General features: G+C 44.7%; 1 protein-coding gene and 1 non-coding gene across 2 annotated transcripts; both read left to right on the forward strand.

Annotated features, from left to right (window-relative positions):
* The first annotated feature begins 543 nt into the window (after positions 1-543).
* On the forward strand, positions 544-615 carry trnaa-cgc. The gene has a single exon. It is a non-coding gene; the product is annotated as a tRNA-Ala (tRNA).
* Positions 616-806: 191 nt separating this feature from the next.
* On the forward strand, positions 807-23310 carry dtx4a (deltex 4, E3 ubiquitin ligase a). Its single transcript, XM_048236051.1, has 10 exons — positions 807-1151; positions 1919-2133; positions 8180-9150; positions 17821-17924; positions 19741-19802; positions 20838-20999; positions 21223-21284; positions 21758-22078; positions 22526-22615; positions 22860-23310. The coding sequence occupies exons 2-10, from the start codon at positions 1923-1925 to the stop codon at positions 23085-23087; spliced, it is 2211 nt and encodes a 736-aa protein (XP_048092008.1). The 5' UTR covers positions 807-1151; positions 1919-1922; the 3' UTR covers positions 23088-23310.
* The last annotated feature ends 1283 nt before the right edge of the window (positions 23311-24593 follow it).

Genomic DNA, 24593 nt, shown 5'->3' on the forward strand with positions numbered 1-24593 from the left:
AGCTAGTTAGCTATCTAGGATAGTGAAATTTGGCTACCGGTAAATCAAACCATGGTTGATCCAATAGGCGCAGCTTTAATCAATTGATTATAATGTGTTTCCACAATTGATTTTGTTTACTTAGGCTATTGTTTAGGCTTACTTTTGATTTCGCTATTCATGTAGGCCTATGAGCCTGCTTTGCCCGCACTGCTGTCAAGAATTGGTGTAAAACCCAGGCTAGTAAAAACCCTCAAAAAGGCCTATTATTTCACCTATTTCGCGGCCATGGATAAAATTCAGAGACCGTTGAGACGTCATGACGCAGGTGCTACTACTAGGTCTACTGTACATGTAAACGCGGGAATGTTCCCGTCGGTCAACACTCAGCTCCCATATTAACATCTTATTCTGAATATTGCTTTACAATACGGCTCTTAATCGGAGTGGTGTGTATTGTTACCGTAGCCATTTGATTTCTGATTCTGAGCGAATTCCATGAAACTTTCACTATAGATATGATGAACATTAAATACTCATGGTGTCGTGGCAATTCCGATAAGAGGGGATGTAGCTCAGTGGTAGAGCGCATGCTTCGCATGTATGAGGTCCCGGGTTCAATCCCCGGCATCTCCACGGTTCTTTTGAAACTACACTAAGCCGCTTCCGTAGTCAGTTTTTAATTGATGATTTGATTGAAATAATAATAAAAAAGACGATTACAAATCCATAACGAAATAGCTTGAAAAACTGTTACAACCAGTAGCTAAGCATAGCCTAACAAAAGTCTTGTATGAAGAACCATGATGAACATGGGCGGAGCTGATAGCCACAGAAGTCAGATGCTTAACAGTGATTGGGTCGTTTCCATGTACTCAAGGCGTGGTGTGCCCACACACGAGCAATCACTGTGGCTTGCTACTGAAAATATTACAAATATGGCTCGAATTATGCCTGTGGGATGTAATGCATTACCCACGAAACCTGAAGATAGAACTGAATAATTCCTATACCTTTGTCGCGGGGAAGGTCTGCCAAAGAGGTGTATTCCTCAAGAGTCTCGACTGCAGCAGCGCGAGACAGACAGAATGTTTATTTGAAGATGGATTCTTGTCGGCATCTATAAGTATTTTCCGTTAGAAGGCGGCCTTGACATCGGGAATCCGCCACTGGTAAATATGCTTTTAAAATGGCAAATGATACATAGCATAGCTGTTGTGTTCTGTTATAGCCATCTAAACGTGTGACTGCAAAGTGAACGGCCTTTATAGACGTTTCGTGGATTGCAATCCCTTTCACGGCATCATCATTCAGTCACATCGGTGCAGAATGGATCATTATCGGGTGCTATCTGCAGATGCTGTCCGTGGTTTAGGCCACTTGGCACGTTTGATTAGCTGGCTAGCTACTAACGTTAGTTTAACTAGTGGTGCAGATTGCATTCGCGTGAACGTGTCTCCATTTTGCGTTTGGCAGACGCAATAAGAATTTGTGACCACATTTTCGTTTTGTCGAATTAACTTAAATGGGTTGAGAAGCCTGGACTACATTGTGCATGGCCATAATTTAGCTGTCACGCATAATCATATGGGAAAAAATGTAACTCAGCTCATTGCTATCTGCACTACTAGATGAGGTGATGATGTTGACAACCTTATTGTTACGGTGCATCCTTAATCAGCATACAAGTTTATGTCTTCTTCCCTTGCTTCCCGTTCCCCCACTCTTCTTAGACATGGAACCCACTGTAGGGATCTGTCTAGCAAGCGCCGCTGTTACTGCATATGAAATAGGCTTAGTTGTTACGAGCAACCGGCTCTATGCAATCATCTGGATCGATCGAGCATCACTAGCCTACCGTAGATTAACATTAGCCTCCCTACACACACACACAACCACACACACACTCTCACCCTCACTCTCTCTCTCTGTCTCTCAGGTGTATGATGTTGCTAGCATCGGCTGTGGTCGTATGGGAATGGCTAAACGAACACGGGCGCTGGCGACCCTACAGCCCGGCCGTCTCTCATCACATCGAAGCGGTGATCCGCAGCGACCCACGGGGAAGCAGTGTGGTACTAGGCCAGGTTGACTCGAGGCTGTCGCCCTACATCATCGACTTGCAATCCATGCACCAGTTTCGGCAAGACACAGGTAAGGATGCACGACAGACAAACGACCTGTTAGCGTTATTGAATTGATGTCGATGTGGTTTAGGCCTAGAGTGACAATAACAGACAATTGTTGCTTTAAACTGACAGTTGACGAGAATGTGACATTACCGTTCCACAAAACCCGCAACCAGTTTGATCATATTCACAACCCCTCCCCTGAGACGCTGCCAGGTCCCCTTGTCACAACAACTAGCTTGCACACAACATAGCAGGCCTGCTAATAACCATCTCTGTGCATGTGAGAGAGAGCTTATTTGGCGTTGTTTTCATGCTTCACACTATTGTAAAAGATCGACGCCGTAGAGGAAACGGCAGACACAAGGGATTGTATGCTAGCATGGTTTTTGGGGTAAAGCAATTGCATATCCCACCCTGCACGCAGACAAAAGCTATTGTACTTGATTCCGTATATGAAGGGAGACTGACTAGGGAATGTATGGGAATATAGGGCGAAATGAAGGGAGGGGTGTCTGTATGGAGAAATTGGGTGGGGGGCGCTTCTGAGAGGGTGTGTGTGTGTGATGGAATGAATGAATAAATAACCTTTGTCTTGAATTTCATGGGTTGTCAGATTGGTTGACATAGTAATCATGTGAAATCTGGGCTCACATTATGTTTGGTCTCAGTATGCATACTCCTGGCAGGACACACAGAGGCAATGCAGGCCACCCCAGGCCTGTTTGAATGATGTTTTGGGCTCCAGGGCTGGTAGCCTATTACATCATTTGGACCCAATATGTTGATGATGAGATTATCATGCAAGGGTTGATCCTTGGGTTTAGCCTTTGATCCTTATTCTTGTACTTGAATGAACTTACATTAAGGACATTGTAATAGCAACAGGTTGTTTGTTTGTGTGTGTGTTGGGAAGGGGGATATATTTGATTTTGCAACTAGGAGGCCATGATCTGGTTGTTGTGATTTTATGTTTTTCATATTTCTTCTTTTCGTCGGGGGGCAGGGGGTCAAATACCCCTCCACCTGTGTCCCAAGGCCAGGGGTGGGAAGGTATGAACATGCCTATGGTGCACTAGGGATGCTTGAGTGTGAAAATGTAGTCCACCTATTCCTTTCAATTCTGAAAGGCTGTCTTGCTCAAAGGAACCTTGTTTGTAGTGCTGCATGTAATTTGGGTCATCTCTCCCTCTGTGTGTGTGTGTGTGTGTGTGTGTGTGTGTGTGTGCGCGCGCATTTTGAAGGTTGCAGTGCATCTTACTGTGATGCTCCACAGAAACTCCCATATTCTGCTGGCCTCACATAACAATACAAAGGATGTTTTCAACTGGATCAGCTCTGTAAAACAGGGCAAAGTTAGGTCTAATGGAAGAAAATGGAAAAGAGGATATAAAAAGAACAAACCTTAAAAAAAATGATACAGCCACACCCCTAGTGATTAGATTACAGTATTGTTTTAGAACCCCAATTCCGAAAAAAGTTGGGATGCTTTGTAAAATGTGAATAAAAAAGAATGCTGTGATTTACAAATCATGTCAACCCTATATTTAATTGAGGCCATCCTTAAAAATATTTTCGTTTGCCGTAACCCGACCGACCCTGTCAATTTAGAACCGACCCAAATATTTTTTTTCCCCTTTTAGTCCGACCGACTTGCCGGTTGTAAACTTGCGTTAATACCGACCGATTGTTTTTTTTACTCTAAACAACCAATACAAATGCAATAAAATAATAGTTATTTTAGTAGGCCCAAGTATTGTGAATATAAATTGCCTACATGCAAACGTGGCTCACTAAAAAAAAAAACCTGTGGCGTCATCTCTACACCATTGGTTTTACGCATGTCACTTCGTTTCATTCACACAAACTGATAACGCTGTTACGAAGTTCTGGAAGAACTGTGGCCAGATCTTTTCTCATTCCTTCTCCCCCTAGTCTAGCGGTGACCGTGTCGGAGTATTGAAATTGGTTGTGGTCTATTCAGCATTTCTCAAAATATGGGTCCGCAACATGGAGACTGCTGAGTCGTGGAGTGAAATTAGGCCCGGTGCTTCATCTGATAATTTGCTGCGCAGTTGATCAAGAAACCGCGGATCGACGAAAAAAGAAAACAAACGTTTCTGCTATCGATGTCATTAAACATGGAGCCCTACAATTAAGTGGTGGTATGAGCATTCATTCAATGCGCGTCTGCGCGAGAGAAACTGAAACTAATCGATAACGTTGGTATCAAAGCTCCGCTTCAACCTGTTGGAAGGCTATTTATTTATTTAACGAAACTTAATAGAACGACGTTGTTTTTTGGAACTTCCTTAGAAACAGAGCAGAGACTGTATAATACACTGTATAGCATTGAGTAGGCCTATTGTATAGTCAAATTTCAATATAACGTGGCCAAGAGCTATTGTAGCCTTCTTTCTGGGTACATGTAGATGAGCCCTATGACCCAAAAGTCTGCCATGACCGGGCCTCAGGTCAAAGAAGTTTGAGAAAGGCTGGTCTATATAACCTGCATCAGAATGAGGTTTGCAATGGTGCGCCTGAAGGCACGGGTTGAAGACCCAGTCAGTTACGTCACGATATGCACATTTGTGTAAATTCATTCCTAGGTAATCAACATGACCAAAATTGAACTTTTTTTTTTTACTTTGAATCTTGAAAAAAAAAATATTGACCTACCTACCGACCCATTTTTATTTTCTTTTTGGCTGTTACTGCAAACAAAAATATTTTTAAGGATGGCCTGATAATAGTCCAAAGACAACATATCAACTGCTGAAGGAAAAAACTGCTGTGAAAAAATATGTTCATTTTGAATTTAATGCCAGCAACACATCTAAAGAAAGCTGGGACAGGGGCATGTTGCTTCACCTCTTCATTTAACAACATTCTGTAAATGTTAAGGAACTTAGGAGACCAGTTGCTAGAGTTTTGAGAATGAAATGTGGTCCCATTCTTGCCCGATATAGGATTTTAGCTGCCATTTTAGCCCTTCCTTTATTGAGAAATACTGTTTAAATATGTGCAGAATTAATTTTGGCATTGGTTTCCTGAAATATTCTTTCTCTGAAAAGACACTGTCTGGATCGATAACATTATATGTTGCTCAAAACCTGTGTACATCATTCATAATTGATTGTGCCTTGCCAGATGTGTAAAATTCCCATACCGTAGGCACTAATGCACCTCCACACGTCATGGATGCTAGGTTTTGAACTGAGAACTATAACAAGTTGGATACGTTGGATAGTTGAGCAGTCCTTCTCCTCTTTAGCCCAGAGTAGTCCATGATTTCCAAAAAGAATTGCAAATTTTGATTGGTCTAACCATAGGATCTATTTCCATTTTACATCAACTTTTTTGTAATTCGGGTTGTATACCCCAATACAATATAACTGTATGTGATCATTATTATGTCATTTTGGAACAAAAAACTCTTCCTTATGTTCTCCTATTAACCCATATCAACCATTTGAAACTGTTTGTTGTGATTAAGTAGCCATATGAGATTGTAACTTCCCTCAAAATGGTCTTATGATAGTCAGCAGATACAGTCCCTATCAGGGAGTAATCATCACTCCCTATCACCTTATGAGACGTGCTAGCAAAATATACTAGCACCTATGTTGTTTAGCCTCCTTGCTAGAACGCCCGCTGTATCTAAAAACAACAAACTTATCTACAAAACATCAATTTGTTTCCTTCCATGAAAGGAACTTTCACACACACATTCTCACACTCACAGAAATAAATTAAAATGATGTTAGGACATCCCATAATTATTGTGTAAAGGTGGAATCAGTGAGTTTTTGATTTTTGTGGACCAAAAGAAGAAGACAGTTCACAGCGCTGCTTTCTTGTATTTTAACTTTCTGGAACATCAGTTTGGTAATGATAAAATAATTGCTGTGCTGCTAGATAAAAGCAGTGTTATGCTATGCTCTTCTTCTTTTTATCTAGACTTTTAAAATACCTGCACCTGCTAAAAACTCATCAATGTGTGCAGTCAAACCCTCTTACTCATTTGGAATGGTGGAGACATCCATTTTTAAAGACATAATTGGCAGTCCCTTTGGAATATTTCTTTATACACTTCAGGGCTCTACAGTGCGCCAATTTAATGATGCCGTGCGAGTGCAAAAAAATATTTAGGCGCACTGGTGCGAATGACTTCTAACCATGTCAGTGTTTGTCTACAAAATACACTGCAACATCAAGAAACATTACTGGTGCAAACCATAGAATCACGTCGCGAATGCAGCATAAAAACTACACCTCCCATCAAGCGTTAGCAGTTTAAGCGTTGTGACTCGCTAGTAGTCGCTTCTATCAAATCCAAGAGCTGGCGCGGGAAAAAGCGGAAAGTTAGACTAGCCAGCCAAGATGCAAAGATTGAAGAAATTAGTTCTTCTATCCACCGAATTCATTGGATATAGGAGGAATAGGATGAGATTCTGAGAATGCAGTGAGAGAAGGAAAGGTAACCTAACATGCCTTTTAGCCCAGTTGACGTATTGGCTGCAATATGCAAAATATAGCTGTAGCGAACCGGCACAAAAGTAGCCTCCCGTAATACTCCCATTTTATTCAAGGTAGAACGCTACTGACAACTCCAGGCTTCCGATGCTTGTTTGTTTACACGAATACAAGCTTAAGTGCAAGACGAAAGTAGGCCTAACGTTTGCCTACTGCCCCCATCAATGCAGATATTTCAAATAAAAACTAAAAATATAAAACATATATCCTTGATTAGCCTATGTTAGGTTTTGTGGAAGAGGAAATGGACTGTTTTAGTAGTAGTATTAGGCAGTATGCAGTCAGATAGGTCACCATGGGCATATTTGGATTCGCTATAGATGGATTCACAAATAAATAAATTAGCCTACATTTGGCAGGATACTTGATGTACAGGCTAAATGCAAATATGGCAATGTATTATATTATTTTATATTAACAAAATGTAGGAAAATAGAACAGACTGAAAATAAAGTAGGCACTGATCTTTAAAATCCTGTTTCCTGTAGCCTAAATGTTGTCAGTCATTCTTAATATTCGCAATTGGTGCACTGGCATGTGTAACTGTTAGCTGCAGTATAATGTTAGATTATTTGTAAGTTAAGTACAGAACTGACTGTGCGCCCAAATTTTTGTCTGTGCTCTTAAATTTTTTAACTTGGGCGCACAAGTGCTCTTGAAAAAAAATGTTAGTGTAGAGCCCTGCACTTTGATCAATTACGTTGAAACACAGTCACAGATATCAGAGTTTAGCAGACAATTGCCAGCTGTTAAGCATTCCCAAAAATACCCACTTACAGTTCCTTTAATACATACATTCTCTTCCCCACTCACTCTCCTGACAGAATGAGGAGCTGAGCACACACAATGTCTGACTTGTCACCTACCACTGGTGTAGACAAAGGTGTATTATCATTTGCTAATAGTTGCAATATTTTGGTGTCTACAATGATTCATTAAAGGATTTCTAGATGCTTCTCCCTCCCCCTTCCCTCCCTCATTTCATATCCTCACCCTGCTTATAGTGATACTATTTTGGTGTCATTGATCCATATGATGTTCATTAAAAAGGGTTCTAGACATTACACCTTCTCCTGCTCCTCTCTGTAGAGCAGTGGTGTATCTTGTTGAATTTCCTGAATTCTGATTTTTTTTTTTGTTTACAATTTTTAGATTTTTTTCTCATACCAGTTCTGTGTAAGTAAAATGTATATTATCAATTGCTAGTATTGCTAAGTAGTAGTGTTAATATTTTGGTTTCTTTAGTCCAGATGGTTCTAAAGGGTTTCTGAATGTCTCTCCTTCCCCTTCCTCTCTTTTCAACTGTAGTGTAGCCTATTTAGTGTAGACAAAGACAATATCTGACTTTTTCCTACCATTGGAATATAGACAAAGGTCTATTATTAATTGCAAGGAGTTGTAATATATTGATGTCCTATGGTTCATTATAAGGATTCTAAATATACGGTTCATTATAAGGGTTCTAAATATACGGTTTATTATAAGGGTTCTAAATGTCCACTCCTCTCCTTCTCCTCTTCCTCCTCATGGTGCAGGCACCCTGCGTCCGGTGCGCCGCAGCTTCTATGACCCGACGTCGGCGCCGGGCCACGGCTGGCTGTGGGAGTGGGAGAACGACTCGGGCTCGTGGACGGCGTACGACACGGAGGTGAGCATCGCCATCCAGGCGGCGCGGGACCGCAACCAGCCCTGGCTGGACCTGTCGCCACTGGGCTTCTGCTACCTGATCGACCTGCAGACAATGACCCAGTTCAACCGGCAGACGCAGCGGCGCCGGCGCATCCAGAGACGCTCGGACCTGGCCTACCCGCTCGTCACGGGACCCCTGCCCAGGGCGTGGGCAAGTGGCATGGGCGCCCCGGGGGGTGGAGGTGGTGGGGGTGGTGGAGGTGGTGGGATGGGGGGCAGTGGAGGGGAAGGAGGCATGGGGGTTGCTGGCGGGAGGTTTGGGGGTGCTGGGGGCGGTTTGCTGGGCGTGGGGGTGTCCGGGATAGTCACCAGGGGCAACGGCAGCGCCTACCCGAGCGGCGCTCTCCCAGCCTCGGCCATCACCTCGCTGGGGCAGCCCTGCTCGTGCCAGCAGTGCATGCTGGTCCTGGGCGTGAAGACGGGCGCGGGCTTCGGCGGGGTGGGTGGAGGGGCACACACGTTGGGACGGAAGCCCCCTCCACCCTTGCCCCCGCCCATGCAGACTAAGCCGCCCAGCCCCAAATCGGGACCCCCACAGAGGGGGTACTCCTACTCGCTCACCCTCCCACACCCCCCGTCCCTCTCCCGGGTCCTGGCGCCCCATCGGAACTCCATGCTGGTGTCTGGTGGGGGTGGCGGTGTGCTGGGCATGGGGTTTGGCATGGGTGGTGGCGGTGGAGGTGGCAGCGGTAGCGGCGGCACGAACAGCAGCAACGGCGGCTTCGTACACTCCCTCTCCCTGCTGGGAGCGGCCACCGCTGGACTCTCTCTCTCCTCCGTGCCCTCCTCCTCCTCCGTCCTGCCCTCCTCCTCCTCGTCCTCCCTCCTCCGTCCTGCCCTCCTCCTCCTCCGTCCTGCCCTCCTCCTCCTCCGTCCTGCCCTCCTCCTCCTCCGTCCTGCCCTCCTCCTCCTCCGTCCTGCCCTCCTCCTCCTCCGTCCTGCCCTCCTCCTCCTCCGTCCTGCCCTCCTCCTCCTCCGTCCTGCCCTCCTCCTCCTCCGTCCTGCCCTCCTCCTCCTCCGTCCTGCCCTCCTCCTCCTCCGTCCTGCCCTCCTCCTCCTCCGTCCTGCCCTCCTCCTCCTCCGTCCTGCCCTCCTCCTCCTCCGTCCTGCCCTCCTCCTCCTCCGTCCTGCCCTCCTCCTCCTCCGTCCTGCCCTCCTCCTCCTCCGTCCTGCCCTCCTCCTCCTCCGTCCTGCCCTCCTCCTCCTCCGTCCTGCCCTCCTCCTCCTCCGTCCTGCCCTCCTCCTCCTCCGTCCTGCCCTCCTCCTCCTCCGTCCTGCCCTCCTCCTCCTCCGTCCTGCCCTCCTCCTCCTCCGTCCTGCCCTCCTCCTCCTCCGTCCTGCCCTCCTCCTCCTCCGTCCTGCCCTCCTCCTCGTCCTCCTGCCCTCCTCCTCCTCCGTCCTGCCCTCCTCCTCTCGTCCTGCCCTCCTCCTCCTCCGTCCTGCCCTCCTCCTCCTCCGTCCTGCCCTCCTCCTCCTCCGTCCTGCCCTCCTCCTCCTCCGTCCTGCCCTCCTCCTCCTCCGTCCTGCCCTCCTCCTCCTCCGTCCTGCCCTCCTCCTCCTCCGTCCTGCCCTCCTCCTCCTCCGTCCTGCCCTCCTCCTCCTCCGTCCTGCCCTCCTCCTCCTCCGTCCTGCCCTCCTCCTCCTCCGTCCTGCCCTCCTCCTCCTCCGTCCTGCCCTCCTCCTCCTCCGTCCTGCCCTCCTCCTCCTCCGTCCTGCCCTCCTCCTCCTCCGTCCTGCCCTCCTCCTCCTCCGTCCTGCCCTCCTCCTCCTCCGTCCTGCCCTCCTCCTCCTCCGTCCTGCCCTCCTCCTCCTCCGTCCTGCCCTCCTCCTCCTCCGTCCTGCCCTCCTCCTCCTCCGTCCTGCCCTCCTCCTCCTCCGTCCTGCCCTCCTCCTCCTCCGTCCTGCCCTCCTCCTCCTCCGTCCTGCCCTCCTCCTCCTCCGTCCTGCCCTCCTCCTCCTCCGTCCTGCCCTCCTCCTCCTCCGTCCTGCCCTCCTCCTCCTCCGTCCTGCCCTCCTCCTCCTCCGTCCTGCCCTCCTCCTCCTCCGTCCTGCCCTCCTCCTCCTCCGTCCTGCCCTCCTCCTCCTCCGTCCTGCCCTCCTCCTCCTCCGTCCTGCCCTCCTCCTCCTCCGTCCTGCCCTCCTCCTCCTCCGTCCTGCCCTCCTCCTCCTCCGTCCTGCCCTCCTCCTCCTCCGTCCTGCCCTCCTCCTCCTCCGTCCTGCCCTCCTCCTCCTCCGTCCTGCCCTCCTCCTCCTCCGTCCTGCCCTCCTCCTCCTCCGTCCTGCCCTCCTCCTCCTCCGTCCTGCCCTCCTCCTCCTCCGCTCCTGAAAGCATCGCCTATTCTAAGCCTAAATACTTCCACTTTGTAAAAGCAGGTGTTAATCCAAATTGCAGTTCAATGCGCCAATAAGAGAACCTTTAAAGACAACAGAATTGCTATTTAGAGCACCAGTTTTTGTGGTGAAAGTATTTGTAGCCTACTACCAAAAGCAACCTCAACTTTCGTTGGCCTTTCGAATGTCTTACTTTCACTTTCACGTCATTCACTTAAACTTTCTTACTTGCTAGATTTGACCAATCTTCCATAGCCTACAGTACGTGCACAAGTAGTTTGAGTAGAACTACTGATCTTCATTATCTGCCTGCTTGTTTACATGTTATCATGTATGGTATTATTTCACGATCGCTAAACGTTTGATTCTTTTTAATGTTGTCATCAGTTAACTTCATTCTACTGCGATTGTATGTAGGCGCTGCCATTCAGTTGTGGACGTTCGTAAATTTCGTTTATGGGCGGAGAAAGGCAGAGAAAGGCGCAGTTTACACTAAGGATTGAACGATTGATAAATACGACGGAAACGTGGGTCTGACAGCGTTCGCAATCTGCGGTGTGTCCATGACGCTGATAACGCTACGTTCGCAAATGTACGTACATCTGGCCCTCTGTGTTATCTGCTTCCTTAAATCACTTCCCTTCTCTTAAGTAACATTTAGAACATTCTTAGTCTTGGTCAGTAGCTTAGCTTAAAGGTTGTATCAGCGATAGTGGGGATACGTCACTTCTGTTGATGTTCAAACAAAACAGAGAGCTAGCTTGCTACTCCCTCCCCCTCACTCCCGTGCAATTAAAACTCTCCTAAGCGCGCATCTCGCCGGTTATTGGTTGAAACACTTTATTTTGCCTTTGAGTGGGTTGCCAACCCTTGTTGGTAGCAATTGTTTTTCTGTACAGATCTCGGAGCCTAGGCTGCCTACAGAGACGCGTTTTTTGACGGCCTGCTTAAGGGGCAGACAGCTAGTGGATCGTTAGGAAAGATTAGATGAATGTGATCATTTATGTTTGGGCCTTTTTTGGGCCTAAAATCGCTGATACAACCTTTAATAGCCTAAAATTCACTGACAATACTGCTTATGCGCAACGGGAATAGTATTTTGAAAAGGTGTAAGTTTTTTGATGTTAATTGACTAGATTGATATATGGTCCACCACTTTATATGTTTGTGTGGGAACTCGAATTTGAAACATGGTCCAAACACAAAAAAGCCTACTGTTGATTACTGAACCTTAACGCCCTGTACCTAAATGGTTCGGTACGAAAATGTGTATCTTTACACCCCTAATATCAAAGCTTGATTTCATGGCTAAAAGGGATTTAACCCCCCGTGTTGTCTGACCATCCTTCACATATGGAACTGACCAGTGTCAATGTCAAAGTGAATGCCATAACCCTGTGAATTGTCCAGGTTGACTGGCTTGGTTTGAAAGGACAAAAGACAAAAATGGTTTGAGGTTTGAAAGTGGTCAGTCACGTGTTTACCTTAACCCTTTATGCTATGCAGAAATGCATTGAGGGCATTTATCACATTAAATCCACGACTGACTTTGTATCAGTGCTGCAGAGGCACTGAAGTAAAAGAATTGGCAGAAGAGTTTGTCTGTCTACTCTTTGAAAGGAAGATGGCGGTCTTTTACTGGCATTAAGAATTAACTAGCCAGTAGGAATGAATTCTGGTTTTGGTATTGTGTTGCTTGTGGCAGATATTTTACAAGGATTTGTCTGCCAGTTCTGTGTGTTGGGAAGGCTGGGGAATTGAACAGACCTGTTTTTTTTCTGGAGTAGGAAGGGGTTTGTCTTCAGTGAAGTGGCTTCTGTGGAATTTGCACAAGAGAGTGTTGCCTACTGATGAGACAGAGGCTCTCAGTGATAGCCATAGAGAGAGAGAGAGAGAGAGAGAGAGAGAGAGAGAGAGGAGAGAGACAGACAGACAGGCAGAGAGAGAGAGAGAGACAGACAGCGAGAGATCGAGAATGAGTAATTACAGAAAAATGAAAAGAGAAGGATTCATTGAGGACAGAGAGGAAGTGGTGTCAGACAAGAGATGTGAGGGCCTGAAAGAACCAGAGGGTCACTCTCATTCTGCCAAATCCCTCGCTCACACCACTTATCCCATGACGAGACCCCCCTCTTTCTCCCTCTCTCCCCCCTTCCTCCCTCTCTCCCCCCTTCCAGTCCCTTTTTCTCTATCTCTTTCTCTCCCACTCCTTTACCCTCTCCCTATCCTCCACCCCGACTCCCTCCCACACACACTCCTTCCCCAGTTCCCATGCTCAGTTCGTTCCAGGGGGTCACTGCCGAACCCCGTGTTTGTGTGAACACTGGCCACGTATCCACAGCAACCTTTGTCACCCGGCCCAGTCTTCACACATATTTGCAAAACAATGCCGAGAAAAGATGGTGGCTGGCAGAAAGGACGAGAGAGAGAGAAAGAGAGAGAGGCAGAGAGAGCGAGAAAGAGAGAGAGAATTTCTGAGTTTGATTGCATTTGTAATGCGTCTCAGCAAGCCAGAGACGGAGACAGTCTAAAATGCCTACACAGTGGTGTACTCTTGTTTTGTTGTGTGGGTCTGACAAAATATATTCGGTTTTGACAAGATGTCACATATGAGTTGCTAGGGCCCACTTATCTGTGGTTGATAGCCAACAGGTGATTTTGCCACATGTATTACTCACATTGGCCAGCAGAGGGTGATCCCAACTCCTCTGTGTAGCCTTCATGTACTGTATATCCATAGGGACATTATTGGAGCAGCAGTAGCGCCATTTTACTTAATATAATTATAGACAATATTTTTTTGCTACCTGATGGTTTTAGCTGAAACTTCCGTTGTGTGTGTGTGTATGAGAGAGCGAGAGAGAGAGTTGTGTATCAAGTGTTGTAAGCTATTTTATAGTGTTGAGGCTGTCACTTCCTATGTGGAAGTGAATGGCTAGCATTTTGTTTGTGTGTGTGGAAGACAGTGAGTGTTTGTGTGTGAGTGTTTTTTGTATGATTTGTGTGTGTGTGTGTGTGTGTGTGTGCGAGAGAGAGAGCGAGAGAGAGAGAGAGAGAGTGAGCCAGTGAGGCTCTCTGGCATATGTTGGTGTTGTTTGTTTGTATGTTTGCTAGTCAGGTGAGAGTTTATCACCAGACGGTGTAGCCTGCTGTGTAATATAAATGTCTGACGTCACAAAGCAGGACTTTTCCCTCATCCTCTCATCTATCCTTCTGTTTCCCTCTAACTCCTTCTCTCTTTCTATCTCTCCCTCTCTCTGTCTCTCTCTCTCTCCCTCTGTGGGTTAATCTCTACTGATCTCTCCTTCATTGTAAGAGCCATAAATATCTTCCACCGTAGCTATCGTGACTATCCTACTCAAATGTCAAGCAAGGAGGAGTGAGTGGCATGAGGTGTGAAACACCAATATCATTGTGATGAGATTTTAGCTGTTGCATTCCTAAGTTTGTGTATGATTTTTCCCTATGCACTTTTTTACACAGTGCTCACAGTTTTTTTTTCCTTTGAGGCCACAAAGTAATAGAATACTAGATGCGCGCGCAGCCGTGGGGCAGAAGACGCTTGGTGGCCGTCCACAACGTTATAAACGTAACCTAATAGTCGGCTGCTGTAAGCTACAATCTGAATTTTTTTGTATACCCCTGTTGTCTCAATGATAATAACATCTCATTTCAGATTATATTTCAGAGTTTGCCGTTCATTTGCATTATTAATATAACATTGTATTTTCTCATTTTTGGCAAAGAGAAGCATTCCGTTATTCCGGATATTGAACACATTCTCTAACCATCGTGATTTCGAATTGGTGCAGTTTTCTGCACAAAAACTAATTTTATTCTTTTCATAGAGAGCACTGCTCTATGCTGTTCTATGGTGCTTTTCATGACGTTGCATAGAAATCCATGTATGGTTGTGACATTCTATTTTCAGTTTAGCACAAGGCCCTTGTAAACCTAATCATTTTGATAATTTCATTTCCTTATGTGGTTTAATGTGGGTGTTGTGTCAGACGTGAAAAATTGTTTTGGACATACTGACACAGAAAAGACTGAGGTTAAACCAAAATGAATGAATGTACAGTAAATTGCCTTGGCCTTGTTGTGGTAGGAAAAATGTAGTTATAGTTATAGTCTATTCCCATTGGCAGTGTCTTTGTGTGTGACTTGTTGAGTGTTGAGTTGTCAGAGAATTTGGAACATAACATCATCCACATTATTGTGTAAAGGCGTTTGTAATGAGCAATTTTCAGATGGCTAACGTTATGAGAAGATTGTGCAGGGGTGGGTAGTAACGTTCTACAAGTACATACGCACATGAGTAAAAAAGTACTTTTTTCGTGGAACGGCAACTTTCCATATTCCTTTTTCAAAACGGTACTTCTACTTTTACTCAAGTACATTTTTGAGCCAGTAATCTACTCTTTCCCTCGCTACATTTTCAATTGCCTTTCGTTACAAGTACAAGTTTAGACAGCGTAGCAACGGGATGAGAGGTATGACATGACACAGAAACTTTCGCCTATATTAATTTCTGGCCAGCATCGTTCAACAATCACGTTGGACAAGGAAAGTAGGCCTACAAATTCATGTACAAGCAAAGTAAATGCCTCAGAAATTGAGCACACAAGTTAGTAAAAACCTAGCATTCGTTTATGTAGCCTCAATGTTGCAATGTTGCCTCATCAGTCATGAGGCAACATTGCAACATTGAGGCTACAAAGTAGATTCAAAGCAGAAGAATCCGCTGGCAATGGATTTGAAGTGACTGCTTTTCATCCCGTAGCCACTTAATGCTTACTCTGGCTATGGCCTACACAAGTGTGTCAGATAATATTAAAGTATATTAAATAAAATATATTTGAAATGGGCTGTTACAATATGTTTGCCTATATGATTTGCCTACATAGAAGGAGAAAATCAAATAGGCATAAAGGATAGGCCTACTTTTAAAGGGCCATCAAAAAATATGAACAAAAAACAAACAAAATACTTGTTACTTGAGTAATTTATTAACAAAGTACTTTTTTACTTTTACTTGAGTAGATTTCTCAGATGGTAATATTTACTTTTACTCAAGTAATTTTTGAAGGGAGTAATTGTACTTTTACTTGAGTATAGATTTTCAGTACTCTACCCACCCCTGAGATTGTGTTTGTCAGGTAACAGGACTTTAGGTACAGAAATGTTTCTGCTACTCTGTGTTGCAAATCATTGAATTCATCATGCATTGACTCCTATAGAAATGCTAACATGGCAGCAAAATTCTCTCCCAAATGCCCCTTGCCAAGGTGAACAGCTGAGTTAGTGGGTATTGGTGCCTGGACGTCAATAGGATTTATCCACCAACACACCTGTTCTCTCTTCTCTCACTCTTCACTACCCTCTCTCTCTCTCTCTCTCTCTCTCTCTCTCTCTCTCTCTGTGTGGGCGCTTGTTTGTGTGTGTGTGTGTGTATATGTATATATGTGTGTGTGTGTGTGTGTGTGGGGGGCACATGTTTGTTTGTTTGTTTGTTTGTTTGTTTGTGTGTGTGCGGGCAGGTGCTTGTTTGTTTGTCTTATGTCTGGCATATGTGTGTTTGCCATGTTCATGTATCTGTGTGTCCTTGTGTCTGTCAGTCTGTGTAATTATGGGTATGTGTGTGTGTGTGTGAGTGTGCCTCTGTGTGTACGTCCATAGAGCCATATGGGTTTCAGAGTTAATACCACCAGCTTAACTGAGCTGAAACGTGACCGACCACCTTTCCAATTTGCCCTCTTAGCATCCTTGACTTTCTCCTCTCCTTTTCTCCTCTCCTTTCTCCTCCTCTCCTCTCCTCTCTTCTCTTCTCCTTTCCTCCTTTCTCATTTCTCCTCTTCTCTCCTCTCCTCTGCTTTTCTCCTCTCATCTCATCACCTCTGCTCTTTTCTCCTGTCCTGTCCTCTCCGTTCTTCCACCCAGCCCGATCTGATTCATATGCTCTCCCAGTGTCCCCTTCCAGTCACTGTGTCCATGATGACGAACGCCTTACACATTAACTTCAGATTCAGACAACACAGTGGCCTACACACACACACACACACACACACACACACACACACACACACACACACACACAGACACATACAGACACATACAGAACACACACACCACCTCTTCTGGTGTGATCTTAGTGTTTAATTTTTGGATAGGATGGTTAACGAACTGATACTGGCACACTGTAACCTGAGGAAAGGACGACTACAAAAAAAGGATGAATGATGGGGTGTAGTTTATTGTTTGAAAAGTATGTTTTCTTTTGGGCAGCATTTACATTGGTAAAAAAGTTTTAGGGTTTTTTTTTTTGTTTGACATGAAGATATTTATGTTGTGGGTGTGGGTTAATATAGGCAAATAAATTGGAATTGTAGCAATTCATATTATACAAGCATAAGACAGGGTAAGGAGGTAAGAAGACGGTAAGACACAGTCATGAACAAAGTCCTAAGTGAGCCTAAACGTTTGACCAGTTAGTCAGTGGGTCAGGATTTTGTGGCTTTCAAAGATGCCAACATAAGTTGGGAGAGGATGAATGAGTTTATGACCTCAAACTATCATGTGACCATAGCAACAACCCACACCACCTGTATGCTTCCCCGGGTACTCCCCCTCTCGCCCCCTTCTTCCTAACCAGCTTTGGAGGGAGAGAAACGTGAGCATTCCCAGCTGTGGTGTGTGTGTGTGTGTGTGTGTGTGTGTGTGTGTGTGTGTGTGTGTGTGTGTGTGTGTGTGTGTGTGTGAGAGAGAGAGAGAGAGAGCGAGAGAGAGAGAGAGTGCATGTGTGAGTGTGTTAACATGTGTTGGTGCTTGACATGTACTTTTACATTGTGTGTGTGTGTGTGTGAAGGGGGGTTGTTACACACACACACACACACACACCCCTCCTTTCTGTGCCTGTGTGACGGTGCCTTATGGCGCTGTGTTGCCGTGACGTCCAGGCTAGCGGTAATCCCAGATCCTGCCCCCCCTTGGTCCTCTGATGTGACGTGGTCAGCATTAGCTTCCAGATGGAAACCGCCGGCTTAGCACTATAAGAGAGCGCCAAGCAGACAGAGACAATACACATTTGTCACCCCACGCGCAGATAAAGCGAGTAAGAGACACAGAGAGCAGAGAGGGAGTGATATAGTAACGGAGGGAACGGAGGGAGAAAACACGAGCAGGGCTTCGGTCAGTGACATTTTGGGAAATAAGTTTGTGTGTGCTCTGCAACGGAGAAATGACGATTATCAAGTTCGCTCCGTAAGTACCCTTTAGAATCTGGCATTTTGTCATTATAAGGTGTGGGTTCATTCAGAACTAACAGTGTGTTGTAAAAGCAGTTCTATGCCAGTATGCTAAAAAGGAATTTATGAGGGTCAATTATGAGGTAATTATTTTAAAAGGGGAGGTACAAGGAAGCTTGAGAAGCGAAATAACCTATATAATTGCATACCTATGTGTTAGCGCTCTTTATTGAAACTGGTGTAATGGGATGTTTTTGTCTACTTGGCAACAGGTCTAATTGTAGGGTACCGCGTGCCACACTTTATCTTGTCATCGTCACTGGCAAATTATCTATTAGAAACAAAAGAAAGACACACACACACACACACACACACACACACACACACACACACACACACACACACACACACACACACACACACACACACACACACACACACACACAGACAAACACAGATAGAGGAAGTTCCCCTTAAGGTAACAAAGCAATGCAATGTCTATAATTACAGTATTATTACATTGCATAGATCACCTGCTGTGTGTTATTCCAAAGGTTGAGAGCACAACCTAGAGGATCCAGCATGGAATGGCAGCATGTAGCAGCCTCTGTGGTGTACATTAAACATGGGTGTGCACTATACACATGCAACAACAATAATCAAAAAGACAAAACAAGAACAATAAATAAAGTATATGATTATGAGTACAAAATGCAAATAATAATAATAATAATAATAATAATATAAAATGTTTGACAGCCATAGACAGACATTGTACAACAGCCATTTCCTCAATCATACCATTGAATTGGTCTAGTGACACAAACCAGTCTAATTTTAATAACTCTTGAAATCTGTTCATTTTATAAGAAGCAAAAAAAACAAAATTAAAAGCTAATTTACCAAACTCAGATTTTATTTGAGGAGTGTCAAAAGATATAAATCCCTGTGAATGGGTATTGTGGCAAATTGATTTAACTTTCAGAAGAGAAGTTAGGCAAAAAGGTAACTTTCCCAGTAATGCCTTATTAAACAAAAAGGAGGCAGTGTCTTTCCCTCTTACCATAGAGTGGACACAAACAAAAATATCAATGACTGATTATGCCACCAATTCTAGAACACAAATAAATATTAATTATTGATTTTACAAATAATTCTAGAACACAAAGTAAATAGGACTGATTCTACTATTAATTCTAGAACTGATCTGAGGAGTGTCAACACGTGCCCACAGTCCACCTGCAGCACTACAGTTCGTGCGAAGAACACAGTCCCAGCCCAGTTCATCATGTGTGGCCAGAAGGCCTGTCTGATGACAGATGGTGTCACCGGGGTTATTTGCGACACTTCCTTAGGTGCCACTTTGGCATGGGAGGTTATGTTGCCGTGATGACTTGGATTTCTTTCTTTGTGTGTGGGGGGTTGCGCAGGAGGATCAAGTTAATTTGGTTATTGACGTTGGACTGCTTGCAGCTAACAGTTGATGCCTATTCATGCTGTCGAAAGTGGAAGTGTCGATTGGTTACAGAACCTATTAGGTGTGACGAGAATGCCATGCATCGAGTGTGTATTTTGATGAGTTATTAAAGGAGATTCTCATGGAATGTTGCTCTGCAGCAATGTTCAGCATGCGTCTTTTGTTTGTGTGTGTGTGTGAATGCGCACTTACATGCCTGAAGAAGGTGGTGTGTCCAATAATGACAGCCGTGCCCGTATGTGTAAGCCTGTAACTATTTTTGTATGTTTATTGCACAATCATTTTTGTTTGATGATTTGAGGTGTGTGCAGCGTATTAAGGAGTGTTAAATTGCTCTGAATTTTGTTTGTGCTAGGGTTCCCACTGTTCCAGTGAAGAACTTAAATGGATCAAGCCCTGTGCATCCAGCTCTGGCAGGTAAGCATTTATCATCGCCATAATCATCATCAACATCATCATCATCATCATCGTTGTCATCATCATCATATTTATTATTTATTATATTACAATTTATTTGTTTGTTCTAGTTAAAAAAATATCTGGACCACTCTTTTACATCAGTCACCAATTACTATTATTCTTGTTTTTAATTTATTTTGCCTAAGGACAAGCCATGCAAAGAAATCTCACACAATTAATTATATTTTTACAATAAAGATGAAGAAGACATTTTTGAATTATGTCAAACAATAAAGTTAAAAAAGTTAGTTAGTTCGGTTAAGATCTGATAAGATAAGAACTTTATTGTTCCCAAAGTGTATCCATAGATAGATAGATTGATAGATAGATAGATAGATAGATAGATAGATAGATACTTTATTCCTCCCCAAAGGGAAATTATGGTGTTACAGCAGCAATTAATAATATAAACATATATCGCACATATACACACATATATAAGTAAAAAAATAATAGTAATAATAAGTCACATTAGTGCAGCATAGAGAGGAGTTATAAAGTCGGATGAGCATTGGTCAGAACCTGTGTCTCTCAGAGGAGCAGTTGATCCACTGAAGCTGCTTATCTGTTTGTAGCACAATAGTGACATGTTCAGATGTGTCCATAATTGTTTAGATTTCTCAGCCTTAACAAAGCAATCTTATTACAATAAATGTAGTGGTTTGTTAGTTAATTCAGTTAATAGTTAGTAGCACAGCGGTGTAACTACATGTATGTGGAGGTCATGTGGATGTTCAAATGTCTCCACAACTGTCTCAGACAAGAGAAAAGCAATCTCATTACAAAACATAATCATTATATTACAATTAAGATGAAACCTTGTAAAAACATCAAAAATGTGATTTGTTAGTTAACCCAGTGAGCAATTAGTAGCACAACAGTGACACCATGTGTATGTGGAGACTGTGTGAATATTCAGAATTATCCAGGTCTGTCTGGATATCTCTGGCACTGGTTGCATGGCTCACCTGTTCCCCCTGGTGGTCGTTGCAGGTATAACAGGCATTCTGATGAGTGCCGCTGGTCTGCCCGTTTGCCTCACCCGGCCGCCCAAGCTGGTCCTGCACCCCCCTCCCGTCAGCAAGAGCGACATCAAGCCTGTGCCGGGCCTGGGTCACTGCTGCCGCAAGACCACCAAAAAGCAGGCACGCAAAGGTGAGTTGCATACACACAAACACACACACACGCTCACGCATACAGTGTATAATACTCACATTTGAAACACACACATTCATATACAACAGCACACAGTCACAAACATACACACACACACACACACACACACACACACACACACATACATACACACACACACACACACACATACACACGTACACACAAATCCAATTCTAATTTCCTCTGACTTTGTCGCACATAGGAAGAACTCCTGAGGAAGTGGTGAAAAGATACCTGCAGAAGGTGCGCAACCCCCCCGAGGAGGTAGGCTGCTTTCACTTGCTTACTTTGCATCTTTCATTTTTCAACTTTCATTTTCCTTCATTCATTTTGTATTTCTTTCTTTATCTATTTTCATTTCTTAACTCTAACCCTTTTATACCTATCTGTTGGTCTGACTAACTTGACATGATTATTCCCTTTGTCTCTCTCTCCGCCTCCACCTTCTTCTCACTCTTACTACCTCTCCCCCCTCTCTCTCTCGCTCTATCTTTCTCTCTCTCTCTCTCTCTCTCTCTCTATCTATCTATCTATCTATCTATCTATCTATCTATCTCTATCTCTCTCCCTCTCTCTCTCTCTCTCTCGCTCTATCTTTCTCTCTCTATCTATCTATCTATCTATCTCTATCTCTCTCCCTCTCTCTCTCTCTATCTATCTATCTATCTCTCTCTCTCTCTATCTATCTATCTATCTATCTCTATCTCTCTCCCTCTCTCTCTCTCTCTCTCTCTCAGGACTGCACTATCTGCATGGAGGCTCTCTCGGGCCCCTCGGGCTACAAGGGCCCGGGCGTAGGTGGCGTGTCACGGGTGGAGTCAGTGGGTCGTTTGGCCCAGTGCGGGCACCAGTACCACCTGCAGTGCCTGGTGGCCATGTACAACAACGGCAACAAAGACGGCAGCCTCCAGTGCCCCACCTGCAAGACCATCTACGGGGTGAAGACCGGCAACCAGCCACCCGGCAAGATGGAGTACCACGTCATCCCCCACTCGTTGCCTGGCCACCCCGACTGCAAGACCATCCGCATCATCTACAACATTCCACCAGGCATACAGGTGAGACTTGACCCTTAGATACTTTGTCATGTGCTAACAGTGTGATCAATTTAGTCAGTTGACTTCAATCAATTAATAGATCAAGTGATTCAGTTTACATTGTACAGCTGAACTCTGGTGTTCTATAATAATAATGCTAATTATAAAAAATGGTATTGGTATGGTAAGTAGAATGAGGCACACATTCTTTAAAGGTTAAAGTTTTGAGGTCTTAACGATAAGTGAATATTTTATACAAAGTCAGTGAGCTAAACAACCTTTCTCTCTTTCAATCATTCTTTCTCTCTTACTGTCTGTCTGTCTCTCTCCATCATTCTTTCTCTCTCTTTCTGTCTGTCTGTCTCTCCATCATTCTTTCTCTCGATCTCTCTCTGTCTGTCTGTCTCTGTCCATCATTCTTTCTCATTCTCTCTCTTTCTCTCTGTCTCTGTCTGTCTCTCTCCGTAGGGCCCTGAGCATCCCAATCCCGGCAAGCCCTACACTGCCCGCGGTTTCCCCCGCCACTGTTACCTCCCAGACACCGAGAAAGGACGCATTGTAAGTGTACACACTTTAACACACACACATATGCACAAACATGCACAAACACACACACACACACACACAAAGACACATGCACAAACACACATTGAGTTATTTTTTATTGTTTCATGGCCTGTAGTATACAACACTCAGTCTCACTCAGTCTCTTTCTCTTTTTTTTTCTCTCTCTCTCGTGCACACACACACACACACACACACACACACACACACACACACACACACACATACACACACTCAGGTCCTGCGCTTGCTGCTGGTAGCCTGGGACCGTCGCCTCATCTTCTCTGTGGGCACGTCCAGCACCACGGGCGAGTCGGACACAGTCATCTGGAACGAGGTCCACCACAAGACTGAGTTCGGCTCCAACCTGACGGGCCACGGCTTCCCGGACCCAGGCCACCTGGATAACGTTCTGGAGGAACTCCGTGCTCAGGGCATCACGGAGGAGGAGAGCCTGAGAGACTGATAGAAGAAAGAGAGAGAAATGCACGGCAGAGAGAGAGAGAGGGAGATATGAGGAGTGAGAGGAGGATAGTATAGGTTCTCATATCTGAACCTGCAAAAAAAAAAAAAAAAGTAACAAAACAAGCATCCAGGATTATCTTGTAACAGAGGTTTTTTTTGTTGTTGTTTTTGTTTACTATTGTTCTGATGAGTTATTATTTTTTGTTTGGGTTTGTTGTATGTGATGGTGTGTGTGTGTGTGGGGGGGGGGGGGGGGGGTAGCTGAGAAAGAATAGATGTCAGGTACACGGTTGCCATCGCGACAGCGCTACCATGGAGACTCCTGTTGTAGTGTGAGCGAAGCCCTCATGCTGCTGTAGATCCCAGACGCCCGATCTCAGTCGGCCTCTCCGACGGGTTGCCACTGCGGGCCAACTGGGCCTAAATGTCCACAGTTAGCTAGCGCTAGCCAATATTGCTACAGAACTAGTCCGTTTTTAGAGGTAAACGGGGGTGGGGGACAGGGGTAACTTTCCAAACATTTTGTACATACGTAAAATTGGAATGTACCCCTGGGGGTCTTCGCCGTTTTATAAGTCCTAACAACTCAACAGCAATTTTGAGGCTGCACCTCACCATGGGCTTTGGTGAAAGACTGCTGTTCGCTACCACGTGGCTCAAGATTCTTGACCGGTAGGCTACGTTCTACTCAGATGGCCTAGAGTCTTATCTTTCTCACACATTTAGTTTCTGCTTTTTTTTTTTCTTTTCTTTTTTTTTTAGCTGTTCCTTAATAACTCATGCTGTTGCTTTATATAACTCCCTTATGTTGTCATTGGCACATGGAGAGTGAGCTCTTCTGCCAAGAAGGACACTTTTTCCTTGTCAAACTTGAAAAGACGTACCAGTATTTAAAGCAGAAGAAAGGGCCGGGTGTTGTGCTTTTATTGTGAAATGAGCAAGACTCTGTGACGCAACGTCCAAACCTTCTTGGTTTCTGCCTTTGCCACAAAGGTGTAGGGGTTTGTGTCTGTGGGGAGGGGTGGGGGGCTAAGGTGATGACTGTTGAGGTATTTAGGACAGAAAGAAATGAAATGAATGAAGTAAATGATCGGACTTGTCAACAGTTTTGTTCTGCCAGTATACTCAGCCAGTGTAATGTGACCATAGACCTTCCTTATCTTGACAGAGAATCTCCTTCACTTTTGTTTTTTTGTTTCAAATGGCAAACAGTTCAATTTAGCATTATTTTCTAATGGACCCCCTTGTGAGTATTCGCTATACTCTGGAAGCTCTGTACCATGTAAGATGTCTGAGGATCAATTTCCCAAAATGTAAACTTTGTCAGTATTTTCTTGAGCCACCAGTGAGTTCCTACTTTACATGCTGTATTTGCGATGAAGCCCCAGCTTTTCCAGATACCAGACTCTGTCATGGAAAGGTCTGGAAGTCGCTTTCAATGCATTGGCTTTGGTGCTGTCTGAGAACCTGTTGTCAGTTGTCTGGTCAGCCCTTGTTAGGTCTTTGA

This window comes from Alosa alosa, chromosome 24, assembly GCF_017589495.1.
Source record: "Alosa alosa isolate M-15738 ecotype Scorff River chromosome 24, AALO_Geno_1.1, whole genome shotgun sequence".
Lineage (NCBI taxonomy): Eukaryota > Metazoa > Chordata > Actinopteri > Clupeiformes > Clupeidae > Alosa > Alosa alosa.

Bases quoted from the DNA above. Each gene is read 5' to 3' on its own strand.
- dtx4a (XM_048236051.1), top strand. From the start codon at position 1,923: ATGATGTTGCTAGCATCGGCTGTGGTCGTATGGGAATGGCTAAACGAA. The intron at 2,134-8,179 runs GTAAGGATGCAC...CTCATGGTGCAG, and splicing joins CCAGTTTCGGCAAGACACAG to GCACCCTGCGTCCGGTGCGC. The intron at 19,803-20,837 runs GTAAGCATTTAT...TGGTCGTTGCAG, and splicing joins TGTGCATCCAGCTCTGGCAG to GTATAACAGGCATTCTGATG.